Source organism: Aythya marila (assembly GCF_965140915.1).
Source record: "Aythya marila genome assembly, chromosome: 1".
Classification (NCBI taxonomy): domain Eukaryota; kingdom Metazoa; phylum Chordata; class Aves; order Anseriformes; family Anatidae; genus Aythya; species Aythya marila.
This window is the reverse complement of record NC_139042.1, coordinates 110672624-110700208: the sequence shown is the minus strand read 5'-3', so window position 1 is coordinate 110700208 and position 27585 is coordinate 110672624. Positions and strand designations below refer to the sequence as shown.

Sequence of the window (27585 nt, the reverse complement as noted above, 5' to 3'; positions counted from 1 at the left end):
CCAGTTCACCTCTGTAAGCAGTGAACTTCAAAGGTAACAGCCCTTTCAGGTTTTGTTTAGGAACCTTAGCAAAAGCATTAAATACAGAAATCATTGATGTTTAATAGCAAAATACGCTTGAGAGATAAAAACCCTTTGACATCCAAAGCAAATTCACAGTTGTGACATACTTTTTAAACACACAGAGCAGTTAATTGTGCTGTATGATTTTCTGGAACTTTGTACTTCTGAAGGCAGCTTTAAAGTGCTTTGTCCCATTCATTTTAAATCCTATAGAATGAATAGAGCACATGCAATGACATCTGGAGCTGGTAAATGCATGGACCTGCTGGGATAACAGCTATGCTTTAAAACCAACAGGGATGTAAGATGGATGTATGGCTTTTTCTGCTATTTCTGAGAAATCCCCTACATAAAGGCCAGAGCATAACCCTATTTAAGAAGGTACTCCTAGGAAAAGGTGGAATTGTAGTCTCCCTCCAGACTTGAAAGATGAGACCTCAGATTCCACACTGGCAGGCACTAAGGTACGCAGTCTCACCTGAGTGAATCCAAGTTTGATCCGTCTTTGTTTGAAAGTCTTGGCAAACTGCTCAAGCTCCTCAAGGTCACTGGGCTCCTCCAAGCTGGGAGTGTCAATTCGCTTTGGTGTTGACTGGCTCTGTGGAAGTGGCTGAATGGGGGTCGCTGCTATTGTGCGTGTTGGGGTTGCTGGCTATTAAGACAGAGAGCAAGGAAAAGATGAAAATCAGACTTAAAAGAATACTCAGCAAAAATTAGATTTAGAAAAGGTACATATGGTTTCTATGAGAAAGATCAACGAATTTGGCATTTCCAGTAATCTGAAAGTTCTTCCAATTTATTTACGTTCCTCTCAAGTCATAATCCAGAAAACTGTATTAGTATGACAGTCTTTTAAAGGCTCTGTCAGAACCAATTAAAGAAAAGAGATGTTCAGTGCAGCACATAACCAACAACTTTCACTTGCTACAGAAGCTGCTCAAAGAAAGGCTGAACACTCCTACTTCATACAGTTCTATCATTTATAGACTGCTTGACATTCATCCCCTTTTAATCATTTTTAAATTGAATTTACTGCTTGTGTGTGGTGGCAGATTGTCATCAGACCCGAAGATTCAACTCTTCTATTGAATCTTGGAACAGCAAGCACCTACAGGGACAGCAAACATAGGAAGTTTCCTCTAATGCCATCTCTTGGGACTGACTTAACTCTTCCAGTAAGAAAAAACAGATCTCTCTCTAACCCTTCCATTTAGACTTGCAACAATAAGGGTAGATGCCCTGGTGATATGAGAAATTAAGCAAAAGCAACCTAGGGAAAATAATTCCTTTTAGATCTTTTTTTTTTTTTTTTTTCCCAGCATAAAAGGCTAGTTTTTCAGGAAGTCAGCACAAGGTTCAATATTCCTGAATATTAGCATACTGCTAATATTTTGTTATGCAGCAGTAAGAAGAATCTGTTAAAAAAAAATAATCAAAAAACGGAGCATGATGGAAAATATTCGCAGGTGAACAATATATATTAAGATCTGGTATTGCACAGTGCATGTTTTATGTGCAACAGAAACACTGGAAATATGTTTTGTGTATAACTCTACTTTTTCTGTGCAATAGATAAACTGAAATGCAGAGACAAATCTTTCACTCTAGTTAAATTCTGTTCAGCTCAGTTGAATAGCTTTTATATCTTATGCCCAGATCTGAAACTACAGGCTCCTTCTGCACAATTAAGAACAGCTTCAAGTCTATGCAACACCAGAATAGCTTGGAAATATCCAGAAATGGCTGTTCTAAAAGAAATTCTCCATACATAGCAGAGTCTTTACGTAGCTCCGTATGTTGTTTTTCTCCTGGTTTAGTACAGCAGTATTGTGCAGTGTACAACAGATGGTAGAGGAAGGTCAGCATCTATAATTCCATTACTTGAGAAATAATGTGATCATATATGATCTTTCTAGGATTGCAGATATGTGTGTCACCCTATAGGGGGTTTTAGAGTTTTTAAATTTACATTAAACATACTGGATAATTACTGCTATGTCTTTATTGGCTTCATCCCCATTATATAATTTGTTTTCTCTTTGTGGTTTTGAGACTTCTTTTAATCCAAGCATAATCTTTAGCAGGGAATCATGCTACTAACCAAAGTATGAACTACAGAGGTGAGACAAATTCCATTTTCCGCATAGTACATGAAAAATACTATAGGTGGTATGACAGAAAATACAGTTTTCTAAGACTCTGATAGACCCAGGTGTCTTATTACAGGCTAAAAATTTCTTACATGTAGCTAGGTTGGCAAGGAGATACTGGATGATATTACACACTATTTTAGAAACAGCATGCAGTCATGTAACTAAACTGCATAGTAAAATCCAGAGTGAATCAAAATTAAATTTGCAGGCACGTGCAACCTTAAAATTGCCTTTCTTACAGTCTGAAAGCTTAATCACCGAGCTTTAATATTTTAACATATATCTAACAGAATATTTTAATGCATTTCTGACAATACCTTTGCCTTCAGAAAAGGTAACTAATAAGATTGGCAATGTCTTGGTAATAATAGCAGAACAACTAGGCAAGAATAGAAACAGATTACCACTGCAACCTTTTTTAAAAATAAAAAAATAAAAAATAAAACAATACTAATCTGTAATCTTCTTTTTGAGGTTTTTGGGTAGCCCACACCTTGTTCCTCTAAATTTAAGAAACTCTTATATTGTCCAAGAAAACCCTACAGGAGATCAAACGCTGCTGTAGTCCCATTAACTCAAAATATCAAACATGAAAAATTTCAGCTAAAAATAGAATTTAAGAGTGTTAAGTGTGGAGGAAAAAAAAAAAAAAAAAGCATATTAGAGTAGAAACTTATAAAACTGAAGTTACTGATACTTCAGTTCTATACTGAATCTATCCAGAAAGACAAACTCACTATTATTGCTATATTTGCAGCTATAATTTAGCTACATTTACTCCTGTAACCAATACAAAGAGTCCCCTCACTCGTAATAATTCACGGCCCCCCCCACAGCAACTTATGAACTGTAGAAACAAGCCTGACCTGCGAGGCAAGGGTGATGCTTGGCTGAGACTGCAGGAGGTTGGCTTGGCTTTGCTGAGGTAGTTGCGTTAAGAGATTCTGCGCTTGCAGGAGACCTGGAAAGAGGAAAGGGTGGTTTTGGTTCATCTGTACAGCAACAACTAGAACATGACATGAGGTGAAACAAGACTCTTGCCAAATAATTAAAATTATAACAAATTTGAGAAGGAAGCCTTTATTTTTATCCCTGCAGAGATATTTCCAGACCTTGGGCTTTTCAATCCAAAACATCCTTGTATTTTCCTGTAGCATTTACAGTGACAGGTGAAATGAAGTAGCCTCTGCCACACCACTCTGTAGAAACTGTAATGACCTAAGTTCTTCCAGTTCTGTATGCAGGAATCATTTATTGCCCCTTTCAGCTTACAGATGTTACAGGTAAATTTCTTTCCGTAATCAAAGCTGACCAAGAGTCAGGGAGCAAAAAGGACTTCAGCGACTGAATATTAATCAAATACACAGACTGGGCTCTAATCATTCTTCTCTCTCTCCATGCTACCCCATGCCAGCCGCCTAACAAGAAGACATATGTCTCCAGCAAAGCAAATCGTGCCAGAAGAAAAAACAAGCCCAGATTACCTCCTCCTGGCTGAAATAAAGAAGGAATCTTTTACAAAAGTAACGAGATATAGAACACTGTTTGAATTGCACAAATAGAATAAACATTGCACTTAATATATGAAAACCTCCACTATTATGAAATGACAACATTAAAGAACAAGTGAGACTGATACAACCAACATACACAATATGCTGTCACTCTAAAAATAAACTCTTCCAGTCTGCTATTTGCACTGTTTATCAAATCTCTCTAAAATTGAGGTATACTCTTGAATCTACATAATTTAAACAGGAGTTATCTATTTTTTTTCTGCATTACTAAAATACATTTTAAAGGGTAAGAATCTTGACAAAGATAGACCTATGGTTAGTCAACTCCCTCGATTTTATTATGAATAATACTGTACTCTGTATGTAACTTCTGACTACATCTATCAACCTCCCCTATAATTATTTTAGAGCCTGACTAATTAAATCTATGTTTAGCAAGCATCTTCAATATACCAAGTTCCTAAAAACAGGGGTGACATGACAACAGATGGACACTATAGCCACTAAGAGGACAGAACACCAAATAAGTATCACATAAAGAAAACTGTGCAATTTGAGTTTAACATGGCCTGTTTTGGCACATCAGCTGGCCAATCCATCATGTGCACCACTCATGACCAGCTATCTCTTACCAGAGTACAGACATGGGACGCAGGAATTCAGGACTTGATAAATAGTGAGTGGGAAAGTGGATGTTTTATGAGAGGTTAAGGCCATAGGAGACAAAAGCTAGGACTATCATGGAGTACGAATGAGAAAATGTAACTTCAAAGGGGGATACTGAACTACAGAACTGTCTTCTGATCTTATCATAAAAAAAAGCAACAAATGTTGAATATTTATTTTTAGATACAATGCATTACTGTTAAAATGCTCAAGACCTACAGAATAAAGCTGGCTGCTTATGCAACATAATATGGCACCATAGACAACTACATACATTTTCTTTGTGTCCCGTAATCAACGTGTTTCAGCTGCTTTTTAAAAGGCCTCAGGGTGGGAATGGATCACTTCAAGGAATTTCCAAGATCACTACATACTGGTAGCTATACAATACTTTTTGCAAGGCAAATATCTGCTCTCTTGAAAGATGATCTCAACTACCCAAATCTAATTATTAATTAGTGATCAGTCATCTATACGCGAAGAGTTTTTGAACTTTATTTAGTGACTGTAAATTTTAACTAACTTGAAACAGAAAGGGACAAGCCATCGCAACGATGCTATAGAGCAGCTGACCAACAACGAAACAAGAAACAGGCAGCTGACAGTGACCACGTTTGACCCGTAATCCACCTGCTAACACAATCGATCACAAGTTACTGACTCATCTTGTGACTGTAATCAGAGTAATTAGGATTGTCCTTTTGTGATTTTTTTGTCCTCAAAGAAATCCCAGAGGATATTTTTCTGGCAATAACACTTCTACTGAAGAGCATGAGATGACTACACTTTTCCTCATTTTCTTCTCCCTTGTACATTCTGAATTAATTATCACTGAAGGACAGAATAAAATATTCTGAACGTGTTCCATACACTCAGTTTTTACATCATTTTATCCTACTTAGGAAATACCCATACAAGGTCTCTCAGGTAGAAATGGGAGAAAGAACAAGTCTGTTGAAGCCGAGCCACTAGCTGACTGAAGTAATAATTGGGAAAGCAGCTGAACTGCTTCAGCAAAGCATGTCATGCATATACTTTGGGCTCTTAATGGCTTCCCTAAGTGGGCAGCTATAGTTTAGCTTTTTTTCCAGACATGACTTAGACTAGCCTAAGCTTCACCTTCATTTTCTCTGAGAAGAGACTATTAATCCCCACTTTGAAGACAACTTCAGTGACAATATACAGGGCGCATAGTACTGCCTTTAAATATAGTGTAAATTCAAAACTGCACCTCTTAGGTAACTGCTGTGGTATTTGCGTTTCAGACTTTTTCATTTCCTCAGGGAGTGATATGGGTGCCAATGCTGATTAATGTCTTTACTACAAAAATGATGGAGCAGAACAAATTTTCAGCTATTTTGTGGACAGTATCCAAAAAGTAGAGAGTAGAATATGTTGGAAGCCAGGGTCTAGACTGGCTGGACAAATGGTATCTTGTGAAGATCAATGAAAGAAAATGTGAAGTCCTAGTTATAAGCTGGAGTGACCCTGTAGTACAGCAATAAAGGCCAGGCATTGTTAGCCTAAAAAGCAGTTTTGCAAAAAATGACCAGGTGATGCTGGGGGAAAACAAAACAAATATAAGTAAGCACCGTGCCCTTACGCTGAAGGAGGCTAACCACATCCTGGGCTGTATTAGTAAGAGCATAGGCAGCTGGTTAAGGGCCGTGATTCTGCCCCTCCGCTTGGCACTTGAGACACCACAGCTAGAGCATTGCGTTGAGCCTTAGGCTTCCCAGTACAAGAAACAATGGCATCCATGATTATATACATTCAGGGCCCACTAGGATGGCTAACAGGCTGGAACATCCGTACAAGGAAGGAATAAGAATGGGTACAAGTGCTGGATTTTTCGGCTATTGTTGTCCTCAAGGACAGAAATGGAGTCTTCTTGAGGGTGCGTGCAAGTAGTAAGCAGCTACAGATAAAAACCAGAACATGAAAAACTTCAGCTAGAATTTTTCCTCTTCAAGGAAGGGGGGGTTGTTGTTAGGTGGGTATGTTTTTTTCTTATTGAGGCAGGTACCTGAAGAGGTTGCAGAATCTCTAGCCTTGAAGATGTTCAAATCTCCACTACTCATGCCACTAAATACCCTACTGCAACTGCATGGGGTGTGACCAACACTACATGACTTCTAGAGGTCTCTTCCAACCTACATTTTTTTTTTTTGAATCTGTAAGAACTACTGTACTTGCATACCTAACTTTACAGAGGTAGAACCCAAAGCAGAGGGTCAGAAATAGCAAGAGCCCAGTACTATTACTGCATTAAAAATATCAAATAAAACACTTGTGTAGAGCTCCAAAGAATGGTCATATGGACATAAAGATTTATGTAATAAAAGTATCATGTTTTAGAGGTATCTACTTTTGTTTAAAATAGTTAAAATAAATCCATCTACCATCACCCAGGCTTTTTCCTTTAATATCTACAAACAGTGTGAATAATGGCCCAAAGCCAAAAAAAATCCTCCTGCCAGCCAACAGTCCCTATGGACTGACCTGGGCTTCAGCTGTTACTGTCAAAAAAGAAACCACAGATAAAACTAACATTTAAGTGCCATTTTTTTCAGCATGATTTTTTTTTTAAAGTTGGCCCGGACACACAATGCATAATTCATCTCTAACTGATCTCCCTAAAAGAGTGAAATTTTTAATCGAAGAAAAACCTGACTGCTTTTTCTCTGCCAAATATGTTCATCTTCTCACTAACATATCCTGGAAGTGGGTGTGTAAAGCTAAACCATTACAATATCTTAAATTGATTAACTGAAAACAACAGAGAGGGAAGAAGGATGGGTATCACACTACACATTACATAGTGTTATTTGATTAACTTTGTTGATAGCTGTTGATGCAAAGAAACTCCAGGGCGCTTGGGTGTGCCTTGTTTCATCTAACCCAGTCCTTCCAAAGTGGGGACTCAGAAATGAAATCATACTGGGAGCAAAAACAGTAGAGAAAGTACTGATTTATGGATTCCTACCAATGTGTTGCACTGAGATATTAAACTGCTGCCCCTTTTGCAGTACCAAGGCATCCTTTAACATCAGTTCAAGAACATGTTGCAAATATGCTGTGCAGTTTTGAAGACTATCGCTTCAGTGATCCATGAAAAGGTGCTGCCACACTACTACAATGAAAAAAATCAACATTTTCACCTATTGATGCCACTTGGATGGTTAGAACCAGAAGACTTTCAAAGTAGGCAGTAAGCATTAACAATTAAATTCATAACTTCGTAATGAGTACTTGCAGCCCAGGGAGAAGTCACCCTTTAAATCACTTCGTCCAAGTTCTTTCCCATCCCACTTTAAGATTTTCCCTCATCTGGGGCACAAATTTGGGTCAGTAGTTGAATAAAAGGCAGTTGTGTCACCAAATACGCTGTCATTAAGATTCTCTTGAGAATGAAGAACACGGCATCCTCATCTGTGTTCTGATGGCACCAAAGCACTTACACCTGGTTCACATAGCATATTATCAACAAAATAATGAGTCCTGTAAGGGCAGTGCAGGTGCACAGTCACAGATGAGATTAACATTTGTGTTACAAATCTGATGCATATGAGAAGAAGCAGAGGCAACTTTTTTTAATCTGTAGTACAACTAGACAGTATCCAAGAACAGGGCTGGACTGGGCTTGCTGCCATCATCTCAGGTATTTTTACAGTAAAAAAAAATGGAAATCGTGTAACACATTTAATAATAAACAGCAGTAACTTGAAGAGGTAAGCCCAGACTTAATGTTTAAAGCTGAACAGGAGCTTGTCTTCCATATTTGTTTTTCTAAATACTTTCCTTATCTTGTTTCTAAACCAGTTCTCACGCCTTGGTAACAATGCAGTCTTTTCTCACATTTTAACTTTTGTTTGCAAGATGAATTTAAATGAAACGCAGCACCGTTCCCCTTTCTCCCCCTCCATTCAGATTTTTATCAATATAATTTTTATTGGCAATATCTTCCACATAGAAAGGTGAATGGTCATCTGAGCATATTTTTAAAAAGCAAGTAGTTACAGTAAATGATGTTGAACTGATGATTCTAGCAACATATCTATCACTTCACAGAATAGATACAAGAGGTATGAAGAGAACATAACATGCTACCTTCTTGCCTGCAACTTTAACAATAACCATATAATGGTTTGAATTGAAGGGACCTTAAAGATCATCTAATTCCCATCCCCCTACTATAGGCAAGGACATAATTGCTCTAAATAAAAAATTGTTCCAAATTTCTACTTCCATGTAATCTTCTGCTTATCTGCTGAGGCTTGAAACAATTCCTTCAGGTATGACATTACCTATTAAAAGTTACAAAAAAACAAACTTTTTTTTTTTTTAAACATAACACTGAATAAGTAGAAATCGTGAAAATGGAATTGGACACGTGGCAGTGGATTTACAGGGAAAAATTCACATCTGCTGCTGTGACCTGTGTGTTGAAGAATACAGAATAACAAATTAATATTTTTAGTATTGAATTTCCTAGAATTTTGCAGAAGTGGGATCTTAAGGGCTTAAGCCACGGCATTCAACCCCTTATAAGAATCTATATAAGGCTGCTGATGATCATGTTGCTCGGCCCCCATCATCTCTTCAAGTAAAAGAAGTTTCTCTATCAAGTGTTTGCATGTCTTCTATGACATTGCTTAGGCATACTATTCTTTACTCATTTTTTTCAATACTGTTCTCCTGTATCAAAAATAATGTCTCACATATATGACATGACAAAAAATATGTAGTATAGTATGTAAAGCAACAGATTTCTTCCAGAATCGGTAATTGATGAATAAATCTGAATTTTTACTTAACTACTAAATGGGTGCATATATATAAAGTTGTATGCAATACCAATAAGGCATCCAAAAAAAACCTGAATGTCATTAGTTTTAAATAAAAGCTTTTATGCTAGTTTCTTCAGATTATTTATTTTATGAAGTTGACTAATGCAGCAATAGGACAAGAACAAGGAAAAGTCAGCTCAACAGCAGAGACAAAAAATACACCCTTTCTCAATCTCTCTCATAAATGATAACATGCTGTTTGAGATCTTCTAACAATAACTATGAAATACTGCAGAAAGCCATACCCAGAAAGTAAGATAAGGACTATTATGACATACACATTGCTTTATCACTGAGTGCTCATGAAGAAAATTAGATCCATTCAAGCATTCCAGTTTGGAAGGTTGTCACACTAGTGGCTGATGGTCAGAATACAGAATATAAATCTTCCTACATTTTTGAACTATTCAGTTGTCCAGGCTGCACATTACCAGTAAAACATGGTGTTTCCATGCACACTGTGTCACTGAAGACAGCAATATGCAGGTCTTAACTGTAGTCAAGAAATCATTCTCAGAGCAGGCCCCTGGAAAATATACTATAAAAGCCTCTTCTGGCAGTTATTCTATTTCAGAAGACTTAAAACAAAAAGCCTTCCTTCCTATAATGCAAACAACTCATTTTGATAGATGAATATAATATGCTTCTGTCAGTTTCCTTCTTTGTGAAGCAACTTCAGAGACTTTTTAGAAATACAGATATTACAGATATTTAGAAAACCCAGGAGAAATTCCCTGAGAACTGTAGGCAGACATGAATGCTGATTATTGAGTTTTTCAAAACAATGCTTTTTTGCCTGCTGTTAGCTTAAAAGAATATTTTCAAGTTTTAACAATGCTGAATATCCTTGAACAAAACTTTAGTGAAGTTCCATGTCTTCTAAAAAAAAAAAAGCTTTTAAGTTCTGCTTCATTTTAAGAAACTAGTACAACACTAAATGCCTCAGTCTTTTAGTCATCCTCTACCAGTGTTGGTATAAAAGCTCTCCTAAATCAAGTACTGTTAAAAGGTTAATTTTGACTAGCCCTTTATTCAAATGTTAGAGCATTCAGATGGTAAGAGAGCTTCAGCACAATGGAAAGCCAGTTCTATCCAAGTCATAGTGTGTAAGAAGAAATGATGCATGGAACAAAATTGAAAGGAATAGAAGAAAATGAGGTGCAAAGAGCTGCTTTACAGGACAGCCAAACTCTGGAAGACTCTTTAGCCATAACAGGATATGCCTTCTGAACAAGAACCTTTGGATTACTAGACCTGAACAACTAAGTAGAATTCATGTAGAAGAGACAGGAAAAAAAGGCCACTGGATTCTATCGGCATTGGAGTATATCAGCCATGGCCAAATACAGTTGCCTGAGGGTATCAACAAACAGTGTAATCGGTACTGTGATGTATTTAATCGTGAATGCATTAGTTCTTAGAGTGAAACTCCTATACAGCATCTTAACTGGTCTAGCGCTACTACCTACCAATCAATTTGCATTTAACTTGCAAGCCATACCCACTCTATTGCCAAAATAATCTTTACAAGTGCTGTTATATGAAAACAAGCATCCTAGCTGTTTTCCCCAAGGTATAGTAACTATTTTAGATTATGACAACATTACCTGTATTCCCTTTAGGCTTAAGGTCTTTTTTAGTCTCCCACAAGAATGGTAGATTTTGTAACCTTTTTCCAGTCTGAGAATTCTGTAACCCTTTTAGCATGGATCTAATCCAGAAAGCCCAGACTCTCTCCAGGTAGCTACTTCCTAGGATTATGACTATGAGTTCTGGAAAGCAGTCTTCCCAGGAAACCTCCTTCTCTAGACCCTGGCCCAGAAATTCACGTGCTGCATTTCCCAAGAGTCCTTGCTAACTAATGTTCCCATAACATAATCTCTGGGCTGATCCTTGTAGGGAAGTAAGATACAAACTTTGATAAGGCTGAGGTCTAACACCAAGAAAGAGCCAACCTGTTAAGAGTCTCCTAATTGCAATACTCTTATTTCTCCAAGGGAATATCAACATCTAATGAAGGCATATAAACCTCCCGAGTTTCAGCTTTTCCTCCAAGAAGCTACGGCTGTTGTGTGTGGGTTTTTTTTTTTTTTTTTTTTTTTTTTTTTCTGGCAAGGAGCACTTACCCTGCTGCCCCTGCGGTGTTTGTGAGATGATGAACTGTGCTGGCTGCAAGTTGGTTGTTGGATGCACCAACACAAACTGTTGCAGGTTGAGATTCTGCTGCTGAAGCTGCTGCAAGTGCTGCAAATCCTTAAGGAAACAGGAGGGGGGGGGGGGGGGAGGGAAAAGAAAAGGGGGGAAAAAAAGGGGGGGGGAAGGGAGGAAGAGAGCTGTGTGTTAGACATTTAAGTCATCCATGAATCCCAATTTAACTACATTTCCCAACCAATTACATTATACCATTCAGACATAAAAAGTGGATGTCAAACACAGCAGTTCTGCTACTAAATATCTTTTAGACTGGCAATATGAATTTCACCGTCCTTAAAAAAAAAAATGCTTACTAAATAACCCATCAAAGCCTTTCTAACAGTGTTCTGCTTTTAAAAAATAATAATCAGTTCCCCTCTCAAAGTGTGTAAGTTTTCAAATACTTTAGCATACAAATACTGTCAGCACTTGCATTTCTCAGACTTGTTTTTTGCAGATGCAACTCTGCTACAACATTCATTGTTGCCAAATCAAGCACATTAGCTAGGAGCTATTTTTGTTTATAAAAACAATCTGCAATTAGCATTTTAATTAGCAACAGGAAAGCAAAAAATTAGATTCTTAGTATGCACTCTGGTTGTTTAGGTCAAAATTTGGGAAGCTGCTAACCCAAATAGTATACAATCATATTTGATTAGTTTTGAATGAAATTACAATAAGCTTAGTAGATATGGCTACAACTACGGGCAAAAGGAATAACCCCAAACATTGCACTATTGTAGAACCCTACTTTTATGTATTTAAGCCATTCAGAACTGTTAATTTTCTATAATTAAATGATTGGTCTTGATGTAAATGCTAATCTCTGAGAAACTGAATCATCACAGTTCAACTTGCTGTTTAGCTGGAGAATGAAAACAAAACTACTTTTTAAGAAAATCCCTCAAAACTAGCCCCTTTCTTTTCCAGAAAGGACGATAATTGAAGAAAATTAAAGCACAGCATAAAAACAGCCAACTGAACAGTCAATATGAGAGTTATCCATACACATATGCAGAATCTTTCAATCTTCCCCAGAAGCAGCTATTTCAAAACAGCTGCTCCCTGCCAAGCTGGTGAGCAAAGTCAGAAATACCTTCCATTCTTACAAGCTCCAATTCAACAAACAAAACACTTCCCAAAGCTTTCTTTCAAATAAGTCACCCGGATACCTGAGTATCTGTTTGTTGACAGATTCCCTCTGCTGGGTCCACCTGTGTCAGAAAACATTAGCAATGCCAGCCTAACTCTTAAACCCTTGCTCAGTCTGATTGCTTGAACAGAGCTGCTCCCATTAACATACCTCCTAATGTACTTCAATTAAAGTGAGCCAGACTAACAAAGACCTGCTTCTTAAGGCTTATAAACTAACCCCCCATACATTTTGACTGACACAAGTTAGTGAGCTCTCACACAAGCAGCTCTGCCAGCAGATGTGACAGGCCATCAACTGCCAGAAGCAGAAATGGTGATGAAAAGTCAAGACATACTGACAAGGATAACTTTTTATTTAACCAACATTAACTACTACCATTTGCAGAATATATCTACCCACCTGTGCCCTTACGGTATTTTAAAGATGCTAAACTAAGACCTAAAAGCTGCAACCATCTTTTTCTGGGGAAGGGGGACAGGAGTGTCAGTGGGTGGAAAGGAAGACTAGGGGGTTGAAGAGTCCCTTGATTTATGAGACCACAAACATGCATTACAAGAAAATGACTACTTAACCTGCATTATAAAGACACTGGCCATCAATCACTGAGGCAACTTCGTCACATTAAGTCAAAAGCATGCAGTGTAATAATACGGTAGACAGACACCAGATGGCATTGACCAAACAATGCCCTTTAAGAAATGGAAACTTCTATTTTACAAGAGAACGGTAAAATAATTTAAAAGCGCCCCCAGCACAAGAGAGTGTTTTTTAAGTTTGCTTTCAGAAAAATTGAGAAGTACTGCAACCATTCCTATGAAATCAAGGTCAATTTCTTTCATTACAAAAAAAAAAAAAAAAAAAAAAAGGACTTGCTCCATTTTTTTCCCCAGGAACATTCTATGTTTCTTCTGGTTTCACGGCAAAGTTATATTGGACGAACTGCTATTAAAAAAAACTCCTCCTACTTCTTGAGGCCAGTGTGACATAGACCTCCACTCATTTATTCATTGATATTAAATACTCTACAGGTTATCTTTGCAAACTGAGCAGACCCTCCAGCACAGAGGGCCTTACACTGAATTGGACGTGAGTACCATGATGTAGAGAAAGAAAAAAAGAGTAGGGCAAGGTGACTAAAGGTAGAGAAACCTGTGTGGAAAGAGACAAAGAGAGGCTGAAGGATGAAAATACAGGTGGATAAGAAAAAAAAAAAGTATAAATCCAAAAGCTAGAGTTCAGAAGAAAGTTTTGAAGAAAAGAGCATGGACAGAAATATACAGGTTGCAGGCTTTCCAACACTAAAGAAAACAAATGTAAAGTCCCCAGATGACCCAGTAGATCTTGCATGATTTGAAAAACCACCACGGAAGATAAGAATTATGTACAAGAAAGAGTACAAATAACAGGACAGGGTATTGAGTAGTGTATTTCTAAGATCAAAGCGAAGGAGAGCTTTTTGTTTAAGACCAAAATATTCATTACACAGTACTCAGCTAAAACATTGCAGCTCTTATCATCAGACTCTTATACTTTAATATGAGAAAGCTGTTTTTAAATCAAGGCCTCAGGATAACTGGTATAAGCAATCCTATTCTCTGCATCTGTCTTGGTAAATGGTATCTTGGCTGAGTCTTGTTTAAATACAGAAATATAATTACGTAATGTAGAATGGAAGTGATACCTCCAAGGCTAATTGCTCAAATAGCCCTATTGGTGCCTCAGATGCATTTGAAATCCAACTTTATTTCTACCTTGGCAAAGTTTGATTATTTCATTAATTGTCTCACTACAATAAATCTCCGAATAGCAACCATGCAAACAACTCCTGACATGGTTTTCCTAGGCTGTTCTTTGTTTTCTGAACTGTCAACTCTACAATACTATTGCAAGTGCGTAGAAAGAGGTAGACTGATTTTTGTGGAAATGTCTTTTGGTGCTTCCCAAGAAGCTAGCAAGATCAAAGCAATCCAATTCCTACTTCAGCAGAATAATCCACCAAGAAAAGTGGAATATCTTGATATGAGGACTTTATTCAAGCTAAAATTCTAAATTTGATGCCATTATTTCAAGTTAGATCTTCACTAAATTCCAGTATGTCTGCCATTTTGAGGTTTATACCATATAAACACTGACGATGGATCTGAAAACAAGAAGTTTACAAAGTACTCCAAAACTTGGTACAACTGTTTAGTGATGATTTCGCATCAGCCCAGCAGCAGCACTAACATCTTAACAGATTTCTGCAGCAGATACCTTACGTTAACTGCAGTGCACATTAAAGAAGTCATGCTTGTGCAATTAGTTAATTAAAATAAATATGGTAATCCCCCTGCTGCAGAGACCTGCCAGTTAATCAATTATTCAAAAATCATCAAATAAAATAAACACTCAGCTATTTGTATAATCAGCTATGTGTTTACAATAGCAACACAATGAGGAGCACTGCTCATAGAACCGTGTTGAGACAAGTCAAAAGACATACTGATATCCTAGTACAAACTTACACAGTTTTCCATAACATATCACAAGCTATGTCCAGCAGCTGCAAAAAAGTTATGCCCTGAACTTTTATTGTAAGAGGAAGCTAGAACAAATCAACAAATCTACACTTATATACCAGAATAGCCTATCCTAAAGGAGATTGTTAAATCACAAATTTAAGAACTCAGAAGCCCAAGAAAACAAATGAAACGTTTTATTCTACTTGCACTACAAATACACATTATATAGTGGCAACTACATGATCACATACTATTTTTCCATAGAGCCTCATTCAAGCACACAAGACAGACAATGTTCACTTCAGAAGATCCTGTTTGATGGCATACGCTTAATCATTTCAACTATACAAAAAGTCTTCTCAGAAGGCTTTGCAAGTTCTAGAGAAAAACCCAGCACTAAATAAGTAATTGGAAGTGCACACGTTCTCATAGCCTCCCACTGAAGAGGAAGAACAGGATAGCAACATCTCACACATGAACAAAAATGACACTGAAAGCATCGACCATGTTGGCCAGGTAAAGGTAAAGCCAGAAAGCTCAAAGTACAGATTTAATATGAAATTCTAACACTCAGTGTTTCAGTAAAGCAGACCTCACTATCCTTAAGTTGTACACCCAGAGGATAAGAGGCACATGACTATGGATCACTTACATTTAGGTCAAAAGGTTGCGTAATAGCAGATGAGAGCTCTGACACATGCACAGAGAGATGCAAGAAACTAGCTGTCAACTTCCTTGACATGGACATTTTCTATTCTTTTGTTGAAATAAAGTCTGTCTTAAGGCTATATACAAAGGCTTAACAAAATTAAGAGATGGTCTTGGTAACTCAGTTTCCTTAAATGTTATATCCTCGAATCATCTCCAGATCATGACAGTACGCCAAGAGTCTCATCAGACAAGGTCAATACTAGCCTTTGAATCTGGGCTTCTCGTATGGCATCACAGTAGCCTCTGCAGGGACTGCCAGAGGTCAGAACATTTAGACCAACACCACAAAGAGTGGCTTCAGCTAATAAAGAAAAAACAGTAACAGAACCAGGCTCCACGGTGGGCTTCACAAACAGCTGTGATATTTCCGTTCTTAATCAGTTCTCATCTTCACTTCTTAGACACTTCACCCCAATTGAATGCAAGTGAACAGTCTGAATAGAAAGCATTGGAAAGCCTTTAAAAGCTGCTCATGGTAAGAAGCAGTGACCTTGGAGATTACCTACCCAACATTGTACAGCTAGACTAATCATACTGAAATATTACATATCAAGAACTTTACTCTCTGGAGAAATGGACCCCAACACTAGCAACACAATCACCTGTAAATAGTACTCATGATACCTATGCTCTACATTTGGTTATTCTTGTCCAGAAGCCTAAGCAGTTTCAACACTACATGTGTTAGTTGTTGAGTCAGTGGTGCCTCATTCTCAACACTAAATTAAGCCAATACTGGAAGATTCAGGAGGATCTTTGCTGCTCCTAGTAAGTAGAATTTCCTTGGCAAGCAGTTCGTCAGAGGTAAGAATTAACAGGTCTTTAGCAACAGGCCATAAAACTAGACAAATTCTGACACGACTCATTCTGGCAAGATTTTCTCTAGACAAACAGGAACACTAATATTCTTTGTCACTGAACTCTGAACATTAAGCACCAAGCCAAGTTAGCACACTTATCTGTCAAGTCAAGCTGCCTTTTTTCAGCTGTCATTTTATTGTTTGGACCTAAGAAGCATCTTTCATGGTACGTGGATATTTCTTCCCATATCTAAGTCTCAACAAGTGGCATATCTATGGGCCTCTTTCTCTATCCATTTTTCTCCCCTTCACGCTAACTACAAGGAGCAAAATACTGAAAATACTGTATCTGCTCAGCTTCTGGAACCAATTCAGAATCCTAGTGGAACTGTTAAGCACCTGGTTTACATTCTCAGCTATAGCCACCAACCTCACAGCTAAGGATGAGCAAGGAAAGACTAAGAGTACCTCAAGGACTCTGGAAACTCATTGAATAAGGAATAAAAATATTACTTCAATGATGCAATTTGTCAAACTCCTTCATTTTCCACCCTCTCAAGCCTCAAGGCTCACCTGTGCAATCTGTATTGGCTGAGATAGAGGGATCTGCGTCATCGGCGTTGCAGCAGAGGCCGAGATGGTGGCACCAGCAGCGCTGTGCTGCTGACTGGCTGAATGCTGCACTGCAGCTGCCAGCAACTGTGCCTGCGCCTGTTGTAGCAATAACTGTTGCTGGGCTGGCGTCAACGTGAGCTATAAATAATTAGAAAACAGCCATTAATATCGGGAACAGCCACTTTAGCTACAGAGTCATTAACTAGCCCATTACTAGTTATATTAACCAGACATTCTTAGAACTATTACTACAGTTCAGCCATTACCTACCCAATGACTTTGGCCTTAAATAAGGACAGCTGGCTACTCAAACACGCTGTATGAATCAACCTACCACAGAACTGACATAAACCAAACCGAACAAACGGAAACATTGGCACTTACTGGAACCCACTGAACCTAAATTTACTTCTAAGTTTTCTCCATAACTCTACCAGGAGGTTCAGGGAAAAGGTAATTAAGTAGCAAGCAAAAGAAAAGAATCAGTAATGCCAGGACTTGAAAGGAAATTTACACCCAGCAGAACAGCAAGTGATTAGCCAGATGAATGAGAAGCAGGAATGCTGGCTATGGCTACTGAACAAACTGATAACACCCCAGCTGCTTCACATTAGCATGAATCCCTGCCATATTCCATCATTTCCATTATGCCCTAAGATATAAGTAAAGAACATGAGATCCATTTGTTTCTCTCCAAGTCTCCCCATCCGCCTTTTTTTTTCATTGTTATTAAATAGAATAGAGTTGGCAACTTTACATCCCTTTCGTTTCCCAAATACGCATTATCTCTGTGAAACAGGTGGCAGCAGTCTCTCCTTTACATGTAAATGAATCTTGATGCCCATATTTACTACAATCCATATCTGCCTAGTCCTAGAGTTCTGTGTCCCACTACTGCAGACATTCATAGAACAAAACCAACATTTTTCTCATTCTCAAAAAGTCTTGAAGTTATTAAACCCCACACACTCTATTACAACAGTCTCACTTTTAAAACTTCCAAATATAATTAAGCAGAAGCTACATAGGATGTTCCTTGCAATATAGCTTACTAGAAGATTCAACTATTGAACATGAAATTAAGATAACATTTCATTCAGCTGTAGAGATGACCTAACTTAACACTTCAAATTATAAGTATATTGCTAGAACTACCCTAAATTCCTTATTAACATGAAAACTCTTAAAGCTGCAAAGCTGATTACATGGAAGCAAGTTCGCTACCCAAACCAGCCCATTCACAAAACTTACTTTTTTTTTTGTTGCTATTGGTGTTTTTAAACTGACTGAAAGCATTTAGGACTATTTAGAAGCACCAATTGAACACCTATCTACAATTCCTCCAAAAACTTTGCAAAACTCAAAAACTCAAAATTGGTAGGTTAAAATAGAAGGATTGAATAAGCTTAAGGCACAGACCATCAGAAGTTACTTAAAAAGAAATTTATATGAAAAGAGAAAATTAGTGACAGCAGTTCCATCATTTCTGTTCATTATCTTAACTCAGGTAATCCAGTATGACATGTTCTCGTCCTTGCACGCCTCATTTTAATCTTGCAATAAAATAAAAATTCCTCTTTAAGACATCAGTGAATTCCTGATGTGTACACAGCTTTATTGCAGAATTTTATTTTTATTTTGGGGAATGCAAACAGTTTGCAACAAAAACAGATGACTGAAGTGTGCTTCCTTGAACAGGAAAATATTTTCTAGTTTCTCTTTCACTCCAGCTTCTTCCTATATTAAAGGAAATGACAGTAACCTTCACTGACAATTCTACGGGGACAGCAATAGTGCCATCGTTTGCCGGACAGGAGGCTTTACTACAGTACTCGTGGGTAAATCTTACCCCGGTGATCTGTCCTCCGGCCAGCATGAGCTGGGTTTGGGGTATGGCCGCCTGCACTGAAGGCTGCTGGGAAGGCTGGCTTGGCTGCTGAGAGTCCCCAGATTCTTCATTAGATTTAGACTAGGAAGAAAGAATACAACTCTTTATAGTGTAAAACAGATGTTAATGTATAACACTGCTATCTCAACACTGCACAATAAAAATCTTTCATCTGCATACAAAAAGCCCTTGGGTTTATTTTAAGAGTGGGTTTAAGCAATGGCTCTGTGTGCCCACCATCTCAGCTATGATTGCTCAAATATGTCTGTAGGTAATGCAGTTTGAACAAAACAAAAAGACTCTCAGGTCTTTTGTGACTCTGACATTATTTTCAGATCTCATTTCATTTTATGCAATGCAACTGAAGCTGACACTACCTTGCACTGTAAAGAAAGAAAAGGTTGTTAAAATTATTCATTGCCTAAAATCCTCAACAACGGAACATGGGAAAGGAGATTGTGTTTCCATTTTCTGTATTTGCATCCTGCACCTCTAAGTCATCATATTGTTTGGCTTATAGAGAACTTGTCTGAGAAATCCTCACAGGTTTATCCACTTAGAGCAGAATGCACAGTACATACAGTGCTTCAAAATAATCAAGGTTTAGCATTTAATTGAATGCTGCTTTATTTTGAAAGGTTTGTTATGTTTTGTTTTTTTTTTTTTTTCTTAAACAGAAGAAATTGTGAAGACATGAGGGAGGAAATACAAGTGCATGAAGAGGGGGAAGAGAGTTTTATGATAATTAAAACTGGTTATGCAGAACATTAAAATTCAGCATAGATTTGCATATTTTCCACCACCTGTTTTGGGGACTGCAGAGCAGGCTAATTAACATAAAGGCTCTGATTAATTCTGCCAGTCATTGAGCGATAATTACAGCGCAGGACTGTAAACATTCTGCACTGGAGATACAGCCTGTTTGCCAACATCTCTCTCAGGGATGGAAGTTTACCATGGCAACCAAGGCAATTTTCTGCCTCCTTCCTCTCAGAAAGGAAGGTCACTATACCTCCTCTTCTTTCCAAATTGTTATTATGTATAAGTGGGTCCACATTCTATTGCATTTCATGTAATGCACTACCTACGTCCTTTAATAACAAGCAATACCGAAACCAGTTTTCAATAAAACTATGTCCCTTGCCCCTTAATATAGTACTGGGAAGAAGTGGCACGTTAACCAATACGCTGAAGTGTTCAGCATCATAAAAAGTTTGAAAGCTTTGTTGTCTCACATACATTATTAAGCAATTACTGTGACTTATTTTGAAGTTACTGCATGTTGTTTACACAAGCAATCTATGCTAGCCATATTACACAGCTAATGTCATGTTATATTCCTATATTCAGCTACCAGAAATAGGAACAGTTTACGAAGTAATACCTGCTATGTTTAAAGGAAGTGAAGTGGAAGAACATGAAATACTCCTGGAGTTGTACAGCTTTCACAATACATTACAACACCTGACTGAACATCAGAACAAAATGAAGACCACTGGACGTTCTAACTACCTCAGTTTCTGCATCCTTACAACCCTAGTCCCAATTTAGAGTTGTGAAACTACTATCCCTCTGTATCTACCACTTGCAAGACCTATCAAAACGAGAAAACAGAGTAACGTATCAGGGGTTCAAAGGTATCTCTGACAGGACCAACAAGTTGTTTAGAAGGCAGAATGAGAGAAGGACGAACAGCAGAAGGAAGCAGTCTTTACCTGTACATTTAAGGACTGAGCAGCAGCCTGTAAACTTGTTCCAGCGAGCTGGACCTACAACACAGTGCAAAAATGGAAGTGAAGTAATGCTGAATCCACAGAAAACAGTGTAAGAAGGAAGTACCCACCCCCCAAAAAAAACTGCCCCAAGAACAATGCCTGTCCCTCTAACACTCGAATCACTGAAATATAGGGGATGAGCTTCAGACCAGAAAAAAAAATTAGATGTATATCTGTATGACTCAGTGTTATTTGTCTATCTCTTGTGGAAGGTATTCCTGCCTAGGGACCCAGATATTAAAGTGGAATTGAGTAGAAACAGAACATTTTCAGGGTGGACAGCCTATTCATTCTGCTTGCTGCATAAAAATCCACAGTTCAGGGGAGGGTGCTAAGCTCTACTCATCATCCTGCTAGTATTTCAGAATAGGTCTTACCCCAAATATGCACACTGCATTCACCTGCTTCCTTATAAGACAGAGGAGCAATCACCTGCATAGCACAAAACCCACAGCAGAAAACTCTTCCACAGATCAACCCGATGAAGTATTTGCAGTCAGTCCTCAGCTACTGAAAAGACTGTCTCAAAACAGAGGACTGGAAACGCTTCACAAAGGTGGTATTGATCTAGGTATACTCAAAACTTGAATTCAACGTTTGTGATTAACAGACAGATCCAAAGTAGATCTTGCGTTACCAGCAAAAAGAATCTGATGTTTCAGAAACAGGTTTTTAAACACTGGCATTTTACCTATAAGAAGGATTTTCTCTGTATAACAAATGCTAAGTTTTTATTTACTGAAGACTGTTTGAATCAGTTTCTCCTTGTTTCTACCACCACTCCTGCTACAAATGAGCAATTCCATGTAATTACCAACACTTTCAAAGGTCAGATTAACAGCCTGTAGTGAAGTCCATCTCTAACCACGTTTGAAAACCACAGCTCATTGGAAAGACAGATAACACAAGAAAAAAATAAAGTCAAGATGCACCACTCTGGCATCTATAAAAATATGTCCACACATAACATACATCACAAATGTGTCAACATATGTGTAAGCACAGGAAGGAGAGTTTTAATTTAACATACTTCAATTTAAATTAGTAACTTGAGTATTTGAACAAGCAACCCTTAAGAGTCACTATGGAAGTATTTCCTACTGCTATGGATGAAATCCTACTAGACTTACTAAGCACGTTCTATATGCAAGCAAACACTCTCAGAAAAGCTCCTCCTCACCACAAGGAAAGTACCGGTTTCCAATTAATGTAATCTGAGCTTTTAACATGAATTAAGAGCAGAATAATAAATAATAAATCTAAATAATAATATCCTATTGTCCAAAGTAACAGGCTCAGATTTTTTTTTTTTAATCAATTGCATAATGATAAGGACCATAAAAGACTAAGTGTATCACACTCAGGTACAGCCAGAATATTCTTGAAAATCTCTCTGAACACAGTCTGGACACCCCTTCCAAACACATTCTCTAATTAGGAATTAAATTGCTCCTGAATATTGCCTATATACCAATATTTTGTATTGGTCTGGAGGAAAGCAGCATGTGTTAAGGCTGAATAACATCCCACAAAGAGCAGTTATACTAAAAGAGGATAGCCAGTTTTTGAGTACCACACACCCACAGGTACATAAAAACAGTTGAGATTTTTCTTTGAACTAGAGTTCCAAGAAATTAATCACTTTACCAAACATGAAGTTACAAAGATCCTTACAACTGTTTAACTAAATACATTTCCAGAGCAAGAGAAAGTAGTGCACTAAATAAAACTACTGCCCTCTATCAACAAAACAAAGCCTAAAAAACAACCAGCCAACAACAACAAGCCCCCTAAAAACTCTTCAGGACAGCTCTGTCTCGCTGTTAAACACATAGTGACAAGCCACAAATGACAACATAGAAAGCAAAGCAAGTTCCCAACATCAACCCAATCATGCTTGTTTCCACCAACATCTTTCCTGCTTTTCCATAGGCATGAAATGCAAGGCCAGGTTATGCTCTTTTAGGATGGCATAAAAGCCTCAGTAGCTCAATTATACCGCAACAACCGTGCAACCCCAGACCCCAAGCATTCAAGGTCAGCCAATTATCTGCAGTATTTTTAAACTTCAAACTTGATGTCAAGGAAGGGAAAGAAATTAGGACATTTGTTTTCATATATATAAAGTGTGATCAGGTTAAAAAACTACAAATACACCCCTCATGCTCTTCTTCACCTAAGAATGCCCCATTTTGCTTCAGCCTACATCTAAAGATCCGCTTTGATTTCCTAAACACAGTACCAGAAGAATAGAGGGACGGTAGTAGAAGCTATGTACTGTCTTATACACAGGTACTTTTTCTTTAAATAACTCTTTAAAAACTCACAGAACCATATATGCTTAGTACGTTCCATCATTTCATATTTTTAGTTACTATGTAAGAGCTCAGAAGGTTGGAACATAGCGCTGACTACCCTTCAACACCATTTTTGTTTCCCTCGCTAGGCAGTGACAGTTTCAGAGTCTTGGCAGCTGCTGGGCTAACGCAATCCTTTAGCAGGAAGGCTAAATTTGACCTTACATTTCAACTCTGTATGTCCATTAACAATTTTAAAAAATATACTTTAGGCAGTTACAAGTCCCAAATAGATGCTTTCTGGTTCTCCCCAGTAGCTCTCACCCTGACACAGTCTAATGCAATGAAATGAGTGCCATAGTAAAAACTTTTCCCTGGCTAAGCTACTTAAGCATGTGGTGTGCCCACATATTCCTTTACATGACTACCCATTATTCACAGAAAAAGAGTACACAAGAGAAGTTGCATTTGTACCTGCCTGAGTCTCCTTGACTTTGAAATGGGTCTTCTCTTACCTGATGAAGGTGCCCAAGGAAGGCCTGGGCCTGGGCTGTAGAGATTGCTCCTCCGACAGGCACAGGCTGCTTTTGAAAGTCCAGGCCATTTGTTTGCGTGCCTGGAGGAAAAGAGATATGAACTATTAGCTATGATATTTACTGAAAGAGAATATGATTGTACTGAGACTTACAAATATTTCAATGTAATTAGAAAACACTCAAGAATAACAAGAATTTAACTGAAAAGAGGTTTTTAACTGAAAAAAACTGTCACTTCCAGATTTTGATAATATACCTTTCCTCATTTGAACTGAATCAGCTCCATACTTAAATTCTTTAAAATCACCTTCCCTACCCCATGTAAACTGTTATCTCCATCATTCTTGACCATGGTTTGTGAATCAAATGGCTGCGTGCTGATACGGTTGAAATGTTTCAGTTCTGCATACACTCTCTATTCAGTACCTGAATACAATCTTTAAGTTCAGAAAGCGGCAAGAACAAGGTTCAGAGATAGTCACCTTTCATTCAATATAGAAAAATAACACTTGAAGCAAACAGAAGTACAATGTACATAGCAGTTATGGGCCACAGTTTATTGATAAAAGATCTCTCCCCATTTGCATGAATAATTGTGCAGAGCTCTCATGACATAACTGACTGTGCTTACTTTTGCTCATCCACTTGCATGTAGCTACAAACTGATTATTTTCCTACATTTTTGTTGTCTTCTTCCAAGAGAGCTTGGAAGACATGAAAATCCTCAAACTATCCCTAGGTAATCATATTGTGAGGAAGACAACTGAGCACCTTCTCCACAAGAATCAGAGAACTCTCTTCTGCAAAGAGAACCATAAGCTATACTATGAACTACACAACTATAAAATTCAAAGAATCGTTCTGTGGGGAGATGATAATAATCAGTGTTGGGGACTACCGGTTCTTTATGTTGGGTGTTACTACCTACCATGGCTAACAACAATAAGGAAGAGCGAGTTTGTCAGGCTGTATGGAATTTCTAAAACTTATGATGCAATCTTAAAAAAAAAAAAAAAAAAAGTGACTAAAATGAAGTACAAACAGCATTAGACTTGCATGTTCATATCTTCACAACAGATCTTGTTCATTGCTTATGGACAGGTGTTAAACTAATTCCTGCTTCAGAACTCTTTCATCATCTACATTTTTTCCTCTGCAAAAGCCTAGCTTATCTACTATGCAAAAGAGTCACCGTTGTTAAGTAACAACGGGGGTTTGCTATCCCTTAGAAATATCTGCAAAAAGCAAGGAGGCACAAAACTTGATTATGAAAATACACTATACAATATTTTACACTGCAGTTTTGACCTACAGCTTACAGAAATAAAATTCCAAAGATGAGGTCACAGTTCAATTAAATCCAGATATAATGTAGACAGTCAAGCACCCATTAAGGTGTACCTAAGGCGGACATTCGATGTGTGTTTCTTTTGGTGGAGGTGGTGTGAGGGAAGAATTGATGAACTCTGTTTTTCACTCTGTGCTTTGGACCAGGTTTTACAGACTTAGAGAAATCTATTGCAGCCAAAGATCCATAGACAAGTTAAAAATACTGAAATTTCTAACTACATAAAATTATTTTGCACAGTGAATCTAAAATTCCAATTCAAAGTGCGTGGAAAGGCTATCACTGGCCTGAATTGATCATGAATATGAGTCAGTTGCATTTTGCCAAAGAAAGTTAGGTAAGAAGATCTGTTGGAAGAGCTAGAAGAGTTATGTCCACTCTTTAGAATAAACTGCAGAATTCTCTCAATGCAAAAGTGGGATTCTCTCAATGGGAAAATGACTAGGTCAATATAAAAAATTAAACTCCAATGAACAGCTACTGTAATTCAAGGAAAACAATCTACAACCTCCTAATTTAAACAGATGCTTTGAATCAGTTGTTTTCAATCTGCACCAAGGAATCGCCAAAAGCAGGGAAAAAAATAAACAAAATCTAGTGTAAGGCAGGTGTTTCTCATTTCAATCAGAAACTTGCAGGTTTCAAAAAAAGTGACCCATTTCCGAGCAAACTACCTGGAACCCTCACCTTAAATAAACAGGTGAGGTTGTCCCAGTTAGTTGTCTTACAAAAAGAGCTTCAAATCATGATACCATATTAAAAAAGCACTGCTACAAGTGCGAATAGAGATGCTCCAAGCTGGCACTTCTGTCAACTCTTCATATGGAGACTTGAAACAAGCCCCATAGGTTTGACAGTTTCGAACAAAGCAAGTTAAAAGGCTGAGCCTTAAAATATTCATTGGTCCCAAAAAGCTGTTTAGACAGGTACTGAGAGAAATTAACATTTTCTTTAAGTCAGTCCTTGAAGTACTATAACTCCTTCCCCCCACACCTCCCAAATTTCAACTCCAAGCAAAAACAAAAACTAAACCCCACCTGTTCATACTCTGTGCTACTTGCACCCTATGCTTTCTTTCATAACTGGAAGTAGTGTCCCTTTCCCCTTTGGATGAAGCCTTAGTTTTAGAAGGAACGCTACCAAGGTTGCTTGCATTTATCACAGGATGCCTACATCTTTTGAAGAACAGCAGGGAAAGTGAACTTTGAGTCCAGGATACAAGTGGCTTTGCTCTTAAGGTGCTCCTAAGGATGTGACAGCATGCCTGTGGAATCCAAGAAATCTGGTAAGGAGACTGGAAAATGAAGCTATCAGAATCAGAAGGCCAACACAGTGCAAGGACGTGGAAAGACCAGAGTGCCACTTTTCTCAAGATGAGTTAAATGTAAAAGAAAATAATATTAAGAACATGGCAGATGGAATCACAAGTACTGTGATTATAATACAAGCATTTACATGTTTTCCATCTCCTTCCTAGCTCTCACGTAACTGCCAGAGCTGATCTAACAGCTCATCAACACCAAAAAAAGTGGGAGTAGAAAATCTCAGTCTCTTATCTCTTTGTTTCCAGATACATGATACCTGTTCTACCCCTTCTGATATTTCATGGACACAACAGTAAGTCAATTCACACTGCTAACTGAGTAGAAAACTATTCTGGTGAATTGTTCCTTTTCGCTTTTGGACAAGTTAATTCATATCTCACTGAACTGGCAAAAAAAAAAAAAAACAAAAAACAACTATCTTAGCTTAGGGCCTGATAAGCAGCAGATGATGCAAACAAGGGGAGAATGGAGAGTTGGCAGTACGCAAACAAGCCTCCCCCCATTTCCAAGTTGCTGGGTTGCAGCAAGCACTAGGATGAAATTTCACCCTTATAGCCTGAGTCCAATGCAACTTAAGCACCTTTATATTCTGGAATAAATTTAGTCATGAAGTTAGCTAGTTCAGGGAGCTGATTTGGATGAAGACTAATATAGAAAGTGCAATTAATTTTCAGATGAATCATATCTTTGAACCATCTCACTCAGTGCCACTCCAGGGAGAGGAACAGAACATGAACTACTGGGGCAGCCTGAGCTTGGATTAGTTTGTACTGTCTTAGAACCATACCCTCCACAGGACAAACAGGACTAAACAGAGCAGGAAGGAAGCACTGCATCAGCAATCAGAAGAAAAACATGCTTTCAAAATCTTAAGACAACAATCATCAGAATTTAGCCCAATCTCACAAACTGCCCAAGAAAGCAAGAGGAGAGAAGAACTACAAGTCTGGGGAGACATGGAATAAGGTACTAGAAAGGTCTTATGAAGGGACAGCAAGCAGAGAGAAGGAAGATTTCCAAACTAACTTGAGTGGGTATCTATCTGCACTGTGCCGTGGGAGACGTCTTCTAGCACTGGCATTACATTTCCCCATCTATACTGTGAGCAAGACAGATCCCCAGTACCCAAAATTTGTTGATTCCTTATCCACATTACTAACGAAAAGTTTAGTAGCAATATACACCCAACAT

The 27585-nt window shown here is 38.0% G+C and overlaps 1 protein-coding gene across 4 annotated transcripts in view; it reads right to left on the bottom strand.

The window, feature by feature from the left end:
- Nucleotides 1-27585, bottom strand: part of POU2F1 (POU class 2 homeobox 1) — a gene marked incomplete at its 5' end in the record, with an annotated part of 105450 nt that overhangs the window by 13734 nt on the left and 64131 nt on the right. For 3 of the 4 annotated variants that reach the window (XM_082772293.1, XM_082772296.1, XM_082772294.1), the window contains 7 exons: nucleotides 542-715; nucleotides 3083-3177; nucleotides 11376-11502; nucleotides 17184-17363; nucleotides 19075-19194; nucleotides 20829-20882; nucleotides 23701-23801. In XM_082772293.1, the coding sequence (XP_082628419.1) occupies nucleotides 542-715; nucleotides 3083-3177; nucleotides 11376-11502; nucleotides 17184-17363; nucleotides 19075-19194; nucleotides 20829-20882; nucleotides 23701-23801 (851 nt within the window). The remainder of the gene's footprint in view (nucleotides 1-541; nucleotides 716-3082; nucleotides 3178-11375; nucleotides 11503-17183; nucleotides 17364-19074; nucleotides 19195-20828; nucleotides 20883-23700; nucleotides 23802-27585) is intronic. The other variant, XM_082772295.1, reaches the window with a different exon arrangement.